This window comes from Nanorana parkeri, unplaced genomic scaffold (assembly GCF_000935625.1).
Source record: "Nanorana parkeri isolate BGI_ZX_2015 unplaced genomic scaffold, ASM93562v1 scaffold242, whole genome shotgun sequence".
NCBI lineage: Eukaryota > Metazoa > Chordata > Amphibia > Anura > Dicroglossidae > Nanorana > Nanorana parkeri.
Window position 1 is genome coordinate 1,527,492 of NW_017306510.1, and position 17,479 is coordinate 1,544,970.

The 17,479-nt window shown below is 38.7% G+C and overlaps 1 protein-coding gene across 1 annotated transcript in view; it reads left to right on the forward strand.

The window, feature by feature from the left end:
• Nucleotides 1-297: 297 nt before the first annotated feature.
• The window catches only part of LOC108787106 (keratin, type I cytoskeletal 47 kDa-like), a 20,355-nt gene continuing 3,173 nt past the window's right edge, over nt 298-17,479 (forward strand). The window contains exons 1-7 of the mRNA XM_018556563.1: nt 298-582; nt 1,607-1,689; nt 8,291-8,447; nt 9,478-9,639; nt 10,286-10,411; nt 11,213-11,430; nt 16,359-16,417. Of these exons, the coding sequence (XP_018412065.1) occupies nt 400-582; nt 1,607-1,689; nt 8,291-8,447; nt 9,478-9,639; nt 10,286-10,411; nt 11,213-11,430; nt 16,359-16,417 (988 nt within the window). The 5' untranslated portion in view covers nt 298-399. The remainder of the gene's footprint in view (nt 583-1,606; nt 1,690-8,290; nt 8,448-9,477; nt 9,640-10,285; nt 10,412-11,212; nt 11,431-16,358; nt 16,418-17,479) is intronic.

Consider the following 17,479-nt stretch of genomic DNA (forward strand, 5'->3'; position numbering starts at 1 on the left):
TAGGTTTTATCAGACTCTATCAGACTAGGTGACAAACAGGTGTTTGCTAGGCTGAGAACAAAACTCTAGTAGGAAGTACATTTCGAAAATGAAACACCCACTGCAGACTATATATATAAGTATGTACATATATAGACCGTGAAGACCATAAGTCTGTACTTTATTGCTTTCTACACATTCCTTCTAACACAACAGCCCACCTATACATCATTCATGGCCTATCAGGCTTCAGGTTCAAGACATAGTGTGTCAGGTGGCTATGGAGCTAATTTTGGCGGAAGTTTTAAAGGAGGCTATGGTGGTGGATCCGGTGGTGGCTTTTCCTTCGGCTCTTCTGCTGGATATGGAGGGGCTGAATCCAGCAGCTTTGGTAGCTTCTCTGGAAATGACAAGCAGACCATGCAAAACCTCAATGACCGCCTGGCATCCTACCTAGAAAAAGTCAGGGCCCTGGAAGAAGCCAATACTGAGCTGGAGATCAAGATCCGTGACTGGTATGAAAAGCAAGTTGGCTCTGGAGTTGGCGTTGGAGGCAAAGATTACAGCAAATATTTTGAGGTCATCGAAGACTTGAGGAGCAAGGTTGGTTATGACTTCTAAATGCATTTTGAACAACCTCAATAACTGCTAATAACATATAAATAGGTAATAACAATTACCTAGCAATCTTGAAATAGAAAGACAGAGCATTTTAACATTAATTGTGTAAACGGTTTGGGCTTAGGAATACTTGATGACAGGCTCTTGATAAGGTGGAGGAATTGGAGGAATGGTGAATGCTGTTAGTGGCAACATTCTATAGACAACAGTAGATGACTGTAGGCAGGTTTTACCAGCCTCTGTAGCAAAAAGCAATTGATTTAAAGTGTATATAGAGTATAGGGGGAGGTCTCTAAAATGTTTATAGAAAGGGTTTGATCCTTTGTCTACATTTTATTGCGGTCTGGGTCCCCACTGGGGAGATTACCCCCGCTATTCGTCCAGTAAACCATTGTCACAGAGACAGAAAGTGAGAGGAAATCCAAATTTCAGAGTTGTCATCAGAGGAAGAGGTAAGGTGAAACCCTCCAATGGGGACAATACGTGATCATTCTCTGAGATAGCAATTCTGTTAATTATGAAAAGATTTCCTGTTGCCTTTCTAAGACAGGAAGTGAAGGTAACCAAAAATTATCTGCTCGGGGTTTTAACTCTTCCTTACCCTTATCTAAAATTAAAAAAGTGTTGATTTTATATATATTTTAATATGTCTTATGTTTTACAACACAGAACACGTGTCTAAGCAAATAAAAAAAAATAGGTTACATTTGCTATTCCAAAACTTACGTTAGGTCTTACAGAATTAGATTTGTCAGAAAGTATTTACTTGGTTTTTTTTTTATAAGCCACCAAGAGTGAAGATTATGTTACAAAATGATATTATATGTATTGTCCTTTTTTATCTATGTGTAAAATAATTTTCTGTTAACTAAAGAGGATGTACCAATTCAGTCCAAATATTAACATTTAGTTATCAGGGTTGTGTTATTTGTACAAAACAACGGAAAACTGGACAGCACTGTGTGGTATTATGGTATATAATCTACACAAACTTTATTTTTACTAGATCCTGTCTGCCACCATTCAGAACTCTCGAATTGTTCTGGAAATTGACAATGCCAGACTGGCAGCTGACGACTTCAGATTAAAGTAAGTCATGTTTTTATTATTTCAAAGTAATATGTCAACATATGATGGCTTTGATGAGTTGGTAAAAAAGGCTAAATCCAACCTTTAAAAAAACCCAGTCAACGCCAAGACAGAGAATACATGTATTGCATAGTACAACCTTAGTTAAAATGAAGTCGTTCATATTCCCATCTATAAGGGTAACCAAAACCTTCCTATTCAATGTCCTTTCTAATTAGACCTAAAACACCCACCAGCACCATCATTGGTAGAAGGATATTTAACATTCCTATGTCTCTTATACAATTCCTGTTCCTTGGTTGGTACACTCACTATTCCAGTGTATATATGGAGGCAGCCAAGGCTTTCATTGACTTTATTCATCTCCATTACATGGTAGATTTGAGGTTAGCACCTTGAAAAGAAAGACAAGGCTGTTTTTTGCTTTCATTCCATCTCGCTGGAAGTGACAAGAACATTGCATTTGTGGCAAGATTAGCAGGCACTTTCTGTACTTGCTGAAAATGTTCTTAGCCTGAAAAAAGGAAATTTAATTTAGGCAGCACATCCATGGCAGCAAAATATTAATTCTTTTTTTTTTGGGGGGGGGGATTGGATACACTTTAATACTTACCTGTCTCACTGCCCATGCTGCATAGCGGCCAGCTCACTTTGTTGTGGGGCGGAAGGGGGCGTAGCAGTGCATTAAACTGAATGGCACCGTAGCCACGTCCTCCGGCCGCAATGCGATTGTCCGCATGGGAACGCAAACCACATCAATGCCTGCCATTCCGGTCTGAAAAAATGCTGCAAGAACTATTTTTTTTTACCGGAACGCAGGCATTGATGTGCCACGCGTTCCCGAGCGGCCGATCTTATTGCGGCCAGAGGGCATTGCTGCTGTGCCATTCACTTCAATGCCTTTCAGTGAAAAAAGGTGAAAACCCATAACCCTCATCTTGTGCAGTTCACATCATAAAAGCATCTGTAAAAACCTGGTGGCATGAGGGGGAGTTGTTAGACATCAAACATGCCAGCTTTATGGTAAAATAAGTATCAAAGTAGTATTAAACGTTTTTCAATAATGAATCCATATCAAACAAATATGCATCACCCAGTAAAATATTTCTTTAAATGTTTTGCCCAAACACTTACAGTCATCATGCTTCCAAAAAGCTCCACGGTCTTCTGTGTAGTATGCTGTTAGAAAAAGGTGTGGTATCTAACTGTCACTGTTAAAACAAACTGGAAAATGCCTGATACTCATCATGGTAAAATGCTTTACTTTATGATATTTGTCAGATGTAGGAAATTATCCTTACTGAGTAGTAAACATTTTTTAGTCTTTAATCAAAAATAAAGAAATAAAAAGGTATTTAAAGTGAAAAGTCAGGAGCTAAATCTTAAAAATGCATAACAAAAATGTATCTTATTTGTGTATCACTTGGCTGTAGATCTTCAAATCAACTCTGAATTTATGCTAACACTGTGCTTCCTTCTGGAGGGTGGCTACTTTTGTTCCCCATGGTCCCTGTGTGTGTTGCAAAGTACCCACTACTACAAGCTCACTCCTGTGATGGACTACAATCTCATGTTTAGTTTACTGATTTATATTGAGATTGTATTCCATCACAGGAATGAGCTGGGAGCGGCAACTACTTTACAACACACACATGGACCATGGAAAACAAAAGTAGCCACCCTCCAGAAGGAAGGACAGTGTCAGCACCAATTCAGAGATGATTTGAGGAACTACAGCCGAGAAATATACCAATAAGCTACATTTCTGTTAATAGTTAATGTACTTGAATGCATTTTTAAGGTTTAACTTCTGAGTTTAGTGTCACTATAACACTCCCATCTCAGGAAAAATACAACAACAAAAAAGTTCACCATTTAGAATTGGTCCTCCTCCCAGGTTTACCTATGCAGGATTCCATAATGTAAACATAAAACAAACATCACTCATATAAACACATACCAATTTTCTTAGAATCCCTAGATTGTATTAAAAATTGTTGTAGATCTACAATAAATAAGAGGGAATAATAGAGACAAACATGTAACACTATTGATAATTATCTAGACATAATCGTCTCTTATAAACCACATGTTCAGAGAGGTCATTAATATTTAAAAGATATTGTATAGCTCCCAATGGTCTAGATCAGTGGTTCTCAACTCGTGGGTCGCGACACCCTCTGCAGTGGGTCGCGGCGTCATGTCTGCATAGACCGGCCCATCTGCATTAGAGAGAACTAGAGGACAGATCAGTTTTAGTCATTGATTAAAAAAGGTGTGCAAGGAGAAAAAAAGATATTACGAATCGTTAAAAAGTGAGAGTTTTGTCTGGGGGTGTTATAAATAAAAATGATTGGGAATATCATCCATTCTAATATCCCATTTATGTACCATCTACCTACAATACCTAAATCTGTAGTGAATCCACCTGGGCGCCTGATTATTTTGGGAATAGATTGTCATTGAATATATTAAATATATATTTTTATAACTTCACATTGTTGATGTAGATATCCAGCTTCAGAAATTTGTAGCGCATTTACCATCATATATAACAGATTCCCCTGATTTGATAAGGAAAGATAAATATATAATATGGATATCAGATTACCAATAGTTGACGTTAGATATAACTGTACTTTATTCCAATATTCCTCATTAGAAAGACCTTGAATCGATCCAATATTATTTGCAGCACAGTCAATATACTGTATACCCAATGATCAACAAAAACATTTTCTTCGACTCTATTGATTTTAATTTAACTAGGAATTATTTTACATTTTAGATAAATTATATCTTTAGATAAAAAGGGACCGCCATGGTGATCAGGTTCGCACTGAGTTTTGTGATTCTCTATATGGGTCATCTGAAGATAAATATGTTTATACATACCTGAAGCTCGGTGTGGACCTCGTCCTCTACTTTCATTTTATAGATGAATTTACAGAAGCGCATTTTAAAACTGTGGCTACAATTAGTCATTTGCACCTCCATAGTACTTATCACAAACCTTGGATAACTAATTTATCATTTGGACAGTTTAAAAGGATCAGACATAATTGTACCAAAGATCTTGATTTTTGAGAGGGAGGCTCAAATTGTACAGCTTTCTTGACAGGCAGTTTCTCGGAGCCCCTACTAAATGAGACTTTGTTTAACGCAAAAAAAATGTACACAAGAGCAATGTTTAATTCCTAAAAAATCAGTAACCACTATTAGGGGAAATAGTAAGTTACCATTTATTACAGTTTATAATTCACAGCATCAGGATATTAAAGGAATCCTTAATAATATTGTTGGAAGATCCTCTCTTAAAAAACAATATCCCCAAAAGAGGAGTTTTTTTTATTTATAAGGGCAAAAATAATAGGAAACGCAATAGCAAAGAAAGAGATTAATAAAATGACATTCTCATCTAAACGAAAGAAAAAATAAACAATGTGGTATAAAATGGGTGTTACAAATGCAAGAGAAGTTGGGGCAATAGAAGTACGTCAGATATGGGTGTTTGAAATATTAAGGAGCATCTTGAGTATAGCTCAGAATACGTGATCAATGTCCTCGAATTTTCATGTGAATGTATTTTATTTTGGATTTACAGTTCAAAATTGAGAACACAACTAAACAACATAGATTTAATGTTGATACAGGTTTTCAAGCACATAGTGTCTCTAGACACTGCACAATATATCACAGTAAAGATTTTTCGAATACTAAACACCTATACAGGACCAAATAGTTACCAAAGATTATGTTATATGGAAAACCGGATATATAGAATTAACACATTAATACTGGATGGTCTAAATTAAATGATGGAGAAATTTAAGTGAATCTTGTTTTATATAAATATTAACTAATTTTATAAAACGAAGAACTATAGAGACACTAGGGAGAAGTCGAGAAAGATTTATTTATTTCCTGTTTACTCTGTATTGAAGATCATTAGCATCTTAATTCATCATCACTATATACATACTAGATACATTTTCTAACCGTAAGTATTTAGTTAGCATTGCAGCTTGCTCAAATAAATTAAATTAAGTTCCATATAGTATAGTAAGGGTGGTCATCTCTATGGGAGAAATTAGAGATATTAAAAAAGTTATTGTTATTTTGCATATATCGTTATATATTTTACACCACTGAGTTCAAATTACATTTTCCAGGATGATTCACTAAGTTATAGAAGCTAGTATCTAATGAGTAACCTAGAGGGAAACTGTTTTCCTCTGAGATGGCTATACAGGGGAGTCAATTGCAATGGTTAACTTTTGAAGCACTTATGCATGGTATAACCCTTTCCCACTCATCCCCCTTAAACATGGACAATCCCATTAATATGTTTAAATGATTGAATTGTTAACATGAGTTGCTCCTCTGCACTCCATCCTGTGATATCGATTTGAGTTGCCTGACTGGATGGATTGGGCTGGTGGGTTTCTTTGCAACTATCGGTGCGTCAAGTTTTGTAGCCAGCTCTTATGTTTGATGCATCAGGTTATATGGGGTTAATATTGAGCCAGTTCCAACTCAACTTTTTTTTATCCTCACACAGTTCTTCTAATTTATGAAATTTTCAATGTAGACCATTGGGAGGTATACAATATATTTACCATAGTAATTATATCTCTGGACTGGTGGTTTGTAACTAACAGATGATGATGTCTAGATAAGTAGTTTCTTTTATTCACAGTATTTTAATGACCTTTTAAGACATTGTATTGATTTTATAGGTCTATACATTTTAAATAGAAATCTAGGGATTCTAACGCATGGAATTGGTACATGTTTATAAGGGTGACGTTCCTTATATTGTTTTTTTTTTTACATCTAGGATATAGCTAGGGTTAAGCTTTAGTTTCAGTTTATGTGACTCATTCACTGAGTGGGAGGAGGACCTATTTTAAATGGTGGAATATGTTTTTGTTGTGTCACTCCTGAAGAGACAGCATGGGTCTATTCAAAATGTGTTGTTTTCCTTTTTATTCCTTTTTTTTAAAATTAAGTTAAAGTTTATTAAAGATAAAGAACCTTTAGCTATTTGGAAATAACGTGTACAACACATTCTACTTCTGATAAGCATTATTATGTAAAGCATTTTTACTGTGATGAGTATCATGCCCGGCCAATCATCAAGGTGAGCCTTTGCCTTATGCATTTCCCAATTTGTTTAAACAGCCACATTTCGATTCAAGACATTTGCCTTACATTATACTACACAGAAGATTGTATAATAGAAAAGTCCTTCTTCCAGGTGATGATTACAAATACAATTCTAATTAGCAAGTTTTTTGCCATGGTGTTGTCTCAGCTCTGCTTAAGGGTAGGAAATTACCTACATTGGTTGTTTTGAGAGTATAAGATTACATTTGCACAGGGACTTATGCTACATTTGAGGATTTCTGCACCAAGAACCTACAGATTTTTGCAGCAGGAATCCAAGGTGTGCCCAATCACATGGGGCCACTGTACCCAGGGCAGTTCATATGTAGTTGTACATGGAGACAATCATCTATCCCGAACAGCAAGTAATAATACCATGCACGATTACACTGGCTGTCACCCTCTCATTAACTTGAATGGGCACAGCAGCCACATCTGAATGGAAACACCTTGGATTCCTGTTTCAAGAATCCATAGGTTCTTTCGGCAGTAATTCCAGAACACACATACAGTAAATGCCCCGTGTGAATGCAGCCTTATAGCGCTGCTTTTAGAGGTACCCCTTCTTTGTCACAGTTATGAGTTTATGATAATTGTTATAATTAAAACTCTATCGGTGCTAATTGGGTAATATGCAGCAGCCAGCCTCTGCCATCCAATTGGTAAGTCTAAGTGGGTGGCAACTCACTTTGATCTCTAAGGCATATAAATGAATATCCGCAATCAAATTGTAGTCATATATGAGGGGTCCCATCTATGTGGGAAGTATGGCCTTCATCGTTCATCTAACCACAGAGGCAGGACAAGTCATTTTTATGTACGTTTTACCCCTTTTATTTTGAATACTGTTTGCTTCTGTTTGTCTTACTTTTGTAACTTCTGTTTTATGTAACTTCACTATACACTACCCACCTAGGGATATTAGCTATATCTTGTTAATATTTAGTTTTATGATTGTTCTTAAAGATTTATATTATGTATGTATATATATATATATATATGTTGTCCTAGATCGTTCACTTCACCTGCCTTTGCCAAACTCTTCCCCCTTTTGTGAATAACCCTGTATGTCTTCAACTTTATGGAATTCACAGTAGGACAGGAACCTTTTAACTGATTGTTTTGCATGTATCTGCAGATTTCAGTTTTTTAAAATAGTGACATTGTCACTTGACTTACTTTTTGTTTAAGAATGGTTCCCATTATGTCTTCTGACATATACAAATAGTACATTCTACTTCATACATTAAATATCCTACTTTGTCATTAATCAGTAAGATAAGTAGCAATTAACAAAATGCAGTAAAATTGGGTTCTTTGCACTGCCGTATTAAATAAACCCAATCCAGCCTGTAAAAATAACTGTCTTGTAAATTATACTCAGGCATGTGGCTTTTTTTCTCAAATGTATTTTATCTGAATCTTTCATAAGGTATGAGAATGAGGTAGCTCTCCGCCAGAGCGTGGAATCTGATATCAATGGCCTCCGCAAAGTCTTAGATGAGCTTCTAATGTCCAGAGGAGACTTTGAAATTCAGATTGAGAGTTTGCTTGAAGAGTTGGCGTATCTGAGGCAGAATCATGAGGAGGTAAACCACATGCTAGAAACATGTTTGACAAATAGCTAATACATGCAAGACACCATGATTTTTGTTTTGAGGAGGAGTATGCTTAAAGAAAGCTGAAATCTCTTGACAGGTGTAGGGTGCAGGCACCCAGAAGTCAATTTGATAGCTTTTTACAAAAGTTACATAGTTACATAGTATTTGAGGTTGAATAAAGACATTAGTCCATCAAGTCCAACCTATTAGGATCTCATTCTAGGAGTACCCGTACCCCTGTATATTACGGTCCCTTAAGAAATCGTCCAAAAGTTTCTTGAACAATTCCACATTATTTGCTGAAATCACCGCCTGTGGCAGTGAGTTCCAGACCCTAACTGATCTTACTGTGAAGAACCCCCTTCGCCCCTTGTGCTGGAATTTTTTTTCCATCAATTTTAGGTGATGGCATGTTGTACCAGATGGGCCATTTTCATTTTCAAACCTTTTCAGTATACATAAGATATGAATGTCTTCCTACTTCATATGAAAATGGCCCATCTGGTACATAACTTTTGGAAAAGGCTGTCAAATTGACCTCTGGGTGCCTGCAGCCTATAACTGTCAAGAGATGTTTGTATGGACCAACCAACCAAGATCATATCATGTGTCTTTTGTATATGAACCTTCTTTAACACAGAGTCTTATTTACCAAGGGTAATGTGACTACTAGCAACCTATGTACTTTTATTATCTACCGTACACTGAAACAACATCCCATGTATTTGAAATAACAAGCGATGTACTGCATACCCACATATGTACTTTTATTATTCTGCGCTGATAATATACACTCTTTACTTGAAACAATAAATGATGTATTGTATAACATAATGCATTTTAATTATCTACTGTGCATTAAATCAAAGATCACATGTAGAATTTGATTTCAGGCCATAAGCAACTTCTCCACTTTAACTTTATAAACAAGTATCTTATTTGTACATTCTATAATTAAGTATATGAATTGATTTGATGTGAGCTTTTCATTTAAAATGTCTTTGCTATCGATGCCTAGGAGTCACAAGTTGCTAAAGGCAGTGCTGCTGGCCAGGTCAGTGTAGAGATGGATGCTCCCCCGGGAATTGATCTCACTAAGATTCTGAATGACATGAGAGGCGACTATGAAGCTTTGGCTGACAAGAACCGTAAAGATGCTGAGGCTTGGTTTGCACAAAAGGTAAGGTGGGGCTAAATTTTGAAGTGCCAATACTGTTGTATTGTATTCATCCACAGTCGGGTAAAATATAATTGCTAAATGTACTTATTCGTTTATCGGGAACTCTGAAATATCTGGCCATTTGGTTCTCAAGCCAAATAAACTGATTATTTAGGTGGTAATAGAAACAATCCATAAGATATAGGGTAAGTGTAATCATCATGAGAACATCCAGGCCAGTTAATTTCCTGATCTAATACAGATTGAACTTTTTCCTTATAAATTATGTTTGCAGCTGATCAATATGCGTAAATATTATTTGCTTTGACAATTGCCCCATGTAGAGCTGTCTTTACGCTTCACATATAAAACATCAATTTGAATGTATCAAAATAATAAAAACAGAATATCAGAAAAACCAACACACAACATTCTTCATTTTAGTGTAATGACTTGAATTATCATGATTAATATCCTGACCAGATATTGTTTGGCAAAGGGATTGTGTTGCCAGATAAATTTGGACATCATCATTATCAAATTAGGTCTAACATGGTGTACTACATTCCCCTAATAAGGCTCTCTTTAGTCTGTTTTATAATGAGAATTTTGAATAACCAAAACTGAATATCAGAAGTAATTAAAACAAGATATGTTACCATTTTAGAGTGGTGAATTGAAGAAGGAAATTTCAGTCGGTGTGGAACAGGTGCAGTCAACCAAGGGCGAAATCTCCGACCTCAGACGTTCCCTGCAAGGCTTAGAGCTTGAGCTTCAGTCTCTTCTGGCAATGGTAAACCAATAAATTAATTTATAGACGTGTCAAACTTAAAAACTATTTCTATTTTCTCCTAGCAACCAATTAGATTTTTCTTTTTTCTGTTGTAGTTGGAACATGGGGGATACTGATTAGTTGCTAAGAGGAAAACACAGTTTCTTCTTCAGTCAGTAACATCATGTATAAGGCCAATCATAGATATACATTACTCATATCCAAATAGATATTTAGATTCACCTGGAATCTCTGAGACTGCTGGATATAAATGTTCTCCCTGTTAGTGTGGTGTCAAGTTCCTGTGAATATGCAGGAAAAGGGTTATTTTCATATGGGGAAAGGGGAAGGGCCTTAATTGGTCACACAGACTTTCCATCATGTTGAAAAACGTCTAACTTTTGCATCTTATTAAGCTTATTAAGCTCTATTTATTTTACTTTTCTGGGGGGGCACACACAGGGTTGTCCCTAGCCTTTTTGCCACCTGGGGCCAGGGGGTTGCTGGTGGTGCATGCAATCAGAGCAGCCGGAGGTGGGTAGAGGAGACTGAATCTCCCTGGCCAGCTCTTAGCAACCTGGGATGCTCTGGCCAGTGTCCCGCCCAGCTCCTGCCAACCAGTGACATCACCAGTGGGCATAGATATACTCCATAGTACTTTACATAGAACACTGAACCATTCAAATCAGTCCATGTCCCCAAGCCTAGAGCCTAATGTCCCTACCACATTCACTCACCCTGGCCAGCTTTGACTGAAGGCTAATACATTTGTTTCAATCAGAAAATGTGGTTTAACAAATTTTTCTCATAAACAAATTTCAGAAAAAATCTCTTGAAGACACCCTTGCTGACATAGATGGCCGCTTTGGTGCTCAGCTCCAGCAGCTCCAGCAAGTCATCAGTGGGCTAGAGGAGCAGTTCATGCAGATCAGATCAGACATGGAACGCCAGAGCACAGAATACAGGGAACTGCTCGATATCAAGACCAGACTGGAGATGGAGATTGAAACGTATCGCCGTCTGCTGGAGGGAGAAATAGAGTGAGTGCATGTAATAAAAAAGCTGCTGTTTTAAACTTTGTGTGATACCATCAACAAAGGGATACTGAAATATTATGAAACTCTGAAAGTTGTATTGCTATAGTCTAAGACTATTGACGTCAGTAGATATTGATGTTACTTGATATTATGCGATAGCACATGATATCATCAGTAACAGATCGCTCATTGTACAATTATTTTATAGTTCATAGTTAGGATATCAGAACACTATTCAGTGTTGCTTCAACAAAATTTGGGAAATTTGTAAAAATGGGCCATTATTACATTGTATGATATCATTCATTAGGGCCAGTAATGAAAATCCTGCAGGCTCAAGAGTTGTGGTCCTGATGAGATTTTGTGAAAATTTGCCCAGGAGAATATTTTTCTAACCATTGCATGGCCTTTGAACTATGACCAGCAAGCTTGGAAGGGATAATAAGGAGGCTTCTGGATAAGCCAAATTGGGAAGGTTGGTGGCGGGTGGGCTACAGAGCAACCATAGTGCTGTAGGGAAAGTATAGGGAAAGCTGATAAACTGCACCAGGAAAGATTAGCGTTCGTTAGGAAAATACGTTTTAATTCTGCTTGCTAGCCACTTTGGGCAATCAACCACTTTGCTGCCTTTTTTAGCTCTTACTTTTAAGGGTTTTTTGGCTTTTATTTTATTGCAAGATTGATCTGAGCTCAGCAGTCAGTTTTACCTACTGTCTCATTCATAGCAAACTTTTATTTTTGCATTTTGAATGGCTTCCCTTTAAAAAAAAACAAAATAGGCTGTTAATTCTGGAGATGGTATTTTGGTGTTACATACATTTTATTTAATGTTGATAGTGCCTTTGTTTTGGGTTAAACAGCTTTTTTTTTTCCTGCAAATCTGCCCTTTAAAAAATGGGCTTTTATATCAGGGGTGGTATACAGTATAGTGATGGGCCGAACAGGCCTGAGTTCGGTTCGAAGTCAAACTTTAGAACATCCAAAAAGTTTGAATTCGAACTTGAACTCAATGCAAGTCTATGGGGGTAGAGCTTTCAAAAACAATTGTCACCTTTAGGAGGGCTTATATGCAAGTTATTGGCCATAATACATGTATGGGGATTCATGTACTGCCCTGGGGGACATGTATCAATGAAAAAAAAACTTTTAAAAAATACAGTTTTTAAAGGAGCAGTGATTTAACATCACGTAAATGATGGTAACAATAAAAATGAAAAATGTATTTAAATATTGTGCCTGGGGGGTCCCCCTTAACCTGCCTGTAAAGTGGCAGATCTGTATCATGTATAGAAACTGCTGCAGCAAAACTGACATAACTAAAGAAAGAAACAGACTTTTTTTTTTTAAACGTGCAGTTCCCCCTCCCAAATAATACCAGACCCTTTAGGTCTGGTAGAATTGCTAGAAGGGACCCCATTAAAAAAAAGTGTGGGGTTCTCCCTAAAAGTCATACCAGACCCTTAAAGTCTGGTAGAAATTTTAAAGGAGGAACCCCACCCCCAAAAATGGGAGGAAAAAAAAGTGGGGTCCCCTTAAAATTCCATACCAGACCTTTGATCCGAGCATAGGCCTGTCAGGGCCAAAGGGGGGGGGGGACCAGCGAGGGGCCCTCTTCCCTCCCATACAAGGCAAAATGCCCTTGGCACTGGGAGGGTGCTTTTCCAGTGTCGCCCCTTGCCGATGGGGACAAGGGCCTCTTCCCCACAAGTCCTGGGGACGTTGGCTGTGGGGGTGCGGGCAGAGGGCTTATTCACATCAGGGTGCCCCTTTAATAAATGGGTAACCAACCAGATGCGCCCCCCCCTTGTGAATGAGTAAGGGGTACTTGTACCTCTACCCATTCACGAAAGGGTTAAATAAAAGTTTTCCAAAAGAGGCCAAAAAAAATGATCCACCGATGTAATCTAGGGTCAATCACGACGTCCAGCGTTGTCCATAACAACGTGACTTGACAAAATGAAAAATAAAACAATAAAAAATAAATAGAAATAATAATTAAAAAATGGGCAAAGGCTTGCACCTGACCTGCACAGTGCCTTGTGCGGGGTGCTCGGCGGGCGAACAGCCAGCAGAACACCCTGACAGTTCGCGGGTTTGAACATCTAGCCCAACCCTAGTGGTATGTTGGTGTTTTCAAAACTTATTGGATTTTTTAAAATTTTATGTTGATAGGACATTTTAAAAAAGTTTGGGGTTCTTAAAGCACTTGCTATTAACCATCTATTCTTAAGGCCTTCTTTTTGATTCACAACACACCATGAATCATTTGAAAGGAAAGAAAAGCTAAATGGAAGAATAATATGCACCTAAACCACCAGCATTATATCACTTTTACATGAAATACACCCTTCTATCCCCAAAGATAAAAAAAAATTAGGCATACATCAGTGAGACCTATTATCCCTAATTAAAACCGTCCTGCTGCTAACCAATTTTACACTGCTGTACCCTCCGCATTTCCTTCTTTTTTGTAGTATAACCCCATTATGTGCTCACTGTACCTAAACTTGGGCTTCGCCTTACTATTTAAAACTGTCGTCCTGCCGGCCAATTTTACACTGCTGTACCTTTTGCTGTCATTTAAAGTTTTTAGTAAAACACTTTTTCTTTCTCTAGTAGTTTGGCCAATTCTCCCTTATTCAAAATCTGCTGCTGGCCAATTTTACACTGCTGTATCATCTGCCATCTCTCAATTTTTAATAAGAGTTTGATAGAAATATGCCAGCAGCAGTTTTGCATCAGCGAAAACAAGGGTAGCCACAGTGGGTACTACTGGCCAATGTCTATCTGCCAGTCAAAGGGGGCGTATTAACATATGACAAAAAGATATTCATACTGTTCCATAACAACACATCTCCTATATATTGGTATTTTTTGCTCAATAAGACGCACTCCCCCCCCCAACAGGCAAAAATGTCTGTGCGTCTAATGGAGAGAATCACTATCGCCCGACGCCCGGGACATGCAGTTTCGGGTGTCGTGTGAGTAGTTTGTTTGTACATTCAGCCCTGCTCCGGACAAGCAGAGCTAAATGTACATCGTGGGGCCGCCGCTAGTTTAATATAAGTGATCTAATCAGATCACTTGTATCAAATCGAGCGGCGGAGCGATTGTGTCCGTGGCCCCCGTGGTGGTTTTTCGGGGGTCCCCCACTCCTCTGGGGTACCCATGACCACGGCATAGGAGCTCACCATGGAGCCCCTAGAGCAGACGAAGAACGTCCGTTCTTCGTCTGCTCTGTGTGATCACTGAGACAGGTGGCGCTGTAATCACAGAGCCACCTGTCTCAGCTGTCACTAACTGCAGCTGCTGTCACAGAACCCCTGCGTCCTATGGTCCGGTGCGCCTTATGGAGGGCAAAATACGGTAAATAGAGCCAAAGGAAATCTCACCGCTCCAATTCCTTAGCCGCCATCAGGACTCCCCAGGTGCTGGTCCAATAGGTGCTTCTCCACCTTGGAATGTAGTAGTATACGAACAGACCGCACTATCCAGAGAATTCCAATACTTCAGACTTTATTGAAATTCACAGTAAATCCAGTATAACAGTGAATAAAAGTGTTTAAAGAAACATATACCAGCACTGCACACCCCCAACCAGCTACAACCTCTCACATGTCTCACCCGTAAGCTTAGAGGTCTATGAATAGGTCTACTAGTGAAACATGTGAGAGGTTGTAGCTGGTTGGGGGTGTGCACTGCTGGTATTTGTTGCTTTATACACTTTTATTCACTGTTAAACTGGATTTGCTGTGAATTTCAATAAAGTCGGAAGTATTGGAATTCTCTGGATAGTGTGGTCTGTTCGTATACTAAAACATCTCCTATAGCTTTAAGACATCCCCCAAGCATGTTTTTTTAAAGGATTTAAGTACTTTCAATGTTGCCCTCAAAACTACATGAAAACACCCTCTTGCTGCTAGATGGTATTTTTTTTAATGAGTTGCATTGATGCATGTCCCCTCATAGCAGTGTCCAGCTTCCCATACCTTTGTTTACAGTTGTTTGCCTATTAACCTTAAAAATGGCCAGAATTTAAAGGACAATAATGAGAAGAGTGGAATACACTCATCTCCATCATTAGAGCCGACGTGTGACACTGAAGCTGTCACACATCGGCTCTATTAATCGAGAATGGAGAGATCGCATACCACTGATCGCTTAGTTCCAGATATTCTCCCTGCAGAGAGCGGGGACTGCCAATCACTGCTCCCCACATGATTCCCCCCTCTCTCTATTCCTTCAGCGCTGACTGGAGGGAGGAGGCGGGAACAGCACACACTGCCTCTAGAGAGGCAGAGCCAGCTGTCAATCAGGCAGCAGGGGGAGATCCTGACAATATTATATGCTGAGTTTTGGGTTACAGGAGGACATTAGTATAAATCCACCTGTGACCATAAAGATAACTATGGCAAAAAAAGGTTGGGCCATATTTCTCTTTTAACATGATCTGTCCCCTATTGGATTCAGTGGGATTCACCTCTAAGTTCGGAATCTCACAATTTTCATCAAGATTCCCAAACCCTTGGCGAATTAAACCTAGACACTACTCTTTACACTGAAGATGACCCTAACAATTGGAATGTCTATGTTGTGGTACATGGCATATAAGAACAGCATAGATAAAGGAGACATGCCTGGGACAGCGAAAATAACTACGGTGGCTCCAGTAACATTCTTCTTATTAATATTGAAATTGCACAAACCAACCTTTTGGGAAGTCTCTTTGTGTTCACTACAGTATATAATAACACCATAGTATGACCCAGTGTTTCTAATCCTACTGTATATAGCATGCATCTGGGAATAGCTAGCTACCAACAATAGTATGTATTTGAAACAGGCATGACCTAATTGTCATAAACCTTGTAGATTTATTAACCTTTTAACGGCTTTATTGGTGCATTGAACATGAACATTTCATCCCACAGTCAGTTCTCTTCTCAGAGCTCATCCATAGTGACTGAATCCAGATCTTCCTCATCAACAGTATCAGCCTCCCAAGTTGCGTCATCATCTACGAAAACATCGCAGGACTCATCTAAGTCAAAATTGCAGGAATCTGAGACAATATTGCAGGAATCCTTTGTAGAGGCCATTAAAGGTAACCTAAAACTATAAAGGGTTGATGCATGTTTTAAAAGATATGCATCAGCGCACACTGACCTTAAGTACTCTCAGTTCATGATGGGCTGAACACACCTGAGTTTGGTTCTAACTCGAACTTTAGAACAGGGAAAAAGTTCTAACTCAAACTTGGAACTCAGTGAAAGTCTATGGAACCAGAACTCGTAAAATCAAATGTCCCCATTTAGAAGGCTTATATGCAAGTTATTGGCCATAAAAAGGTATGGGGTCTGGGTACTGCCCTGGAGGACATGTATCAATGCAAAAAACACTTTTTAAAAGGAGCAGTGATTTTAACATTGCTTAAAGTAAAACAATAAAAATACGAAATTCCTTTAAATATCATGCCTGGGGGTTCCCCTTAACCTCTTGCCGCCAGCCCGTTAAGAAAAAACGGACGGACGGCAGACTCGCATCAGCGGGTTGCCGTCTCCAGACAGCATTTTTTTCCTGCTCGCGCGCATGGGCAGGACAGGCCCGCTCGTTTCTACAGCCGTTAACGGCTGTTTCACATACAACCGATCAGTGGCCGCCATCTTCCCCCTCCTGACCCCTCACCTTTAATCCCGGGATCCGCTAGCCCATCTGCGGCCCGGGACCGAATCGGGAGGGCATCAGGAGGAGGAGGGAGGGAGATCAGCTCCTTGCTGATCTCCCTCTGTAGTGTGAATGCAGAAGTGATGTGTATTACATCACTTCCGCAGTCATCTGGCTCCTACTGCCAGAGAGAAGAAGCTGATGAAGCAAATCAGTGCTTCATCAGCTTTTTTTGGGGTCTCCAGGTGACATTAGGGGTCTAGAGACCCCTAATGTCTCCATAAAGAGGACCTGTCAGTGTACCTGTGCTATTATATAGGGGGATTGTATCCCCCTATGTAATAGCAATAACAATAAGTGTAAAAAAAAATCTATATAAATAAAAAAA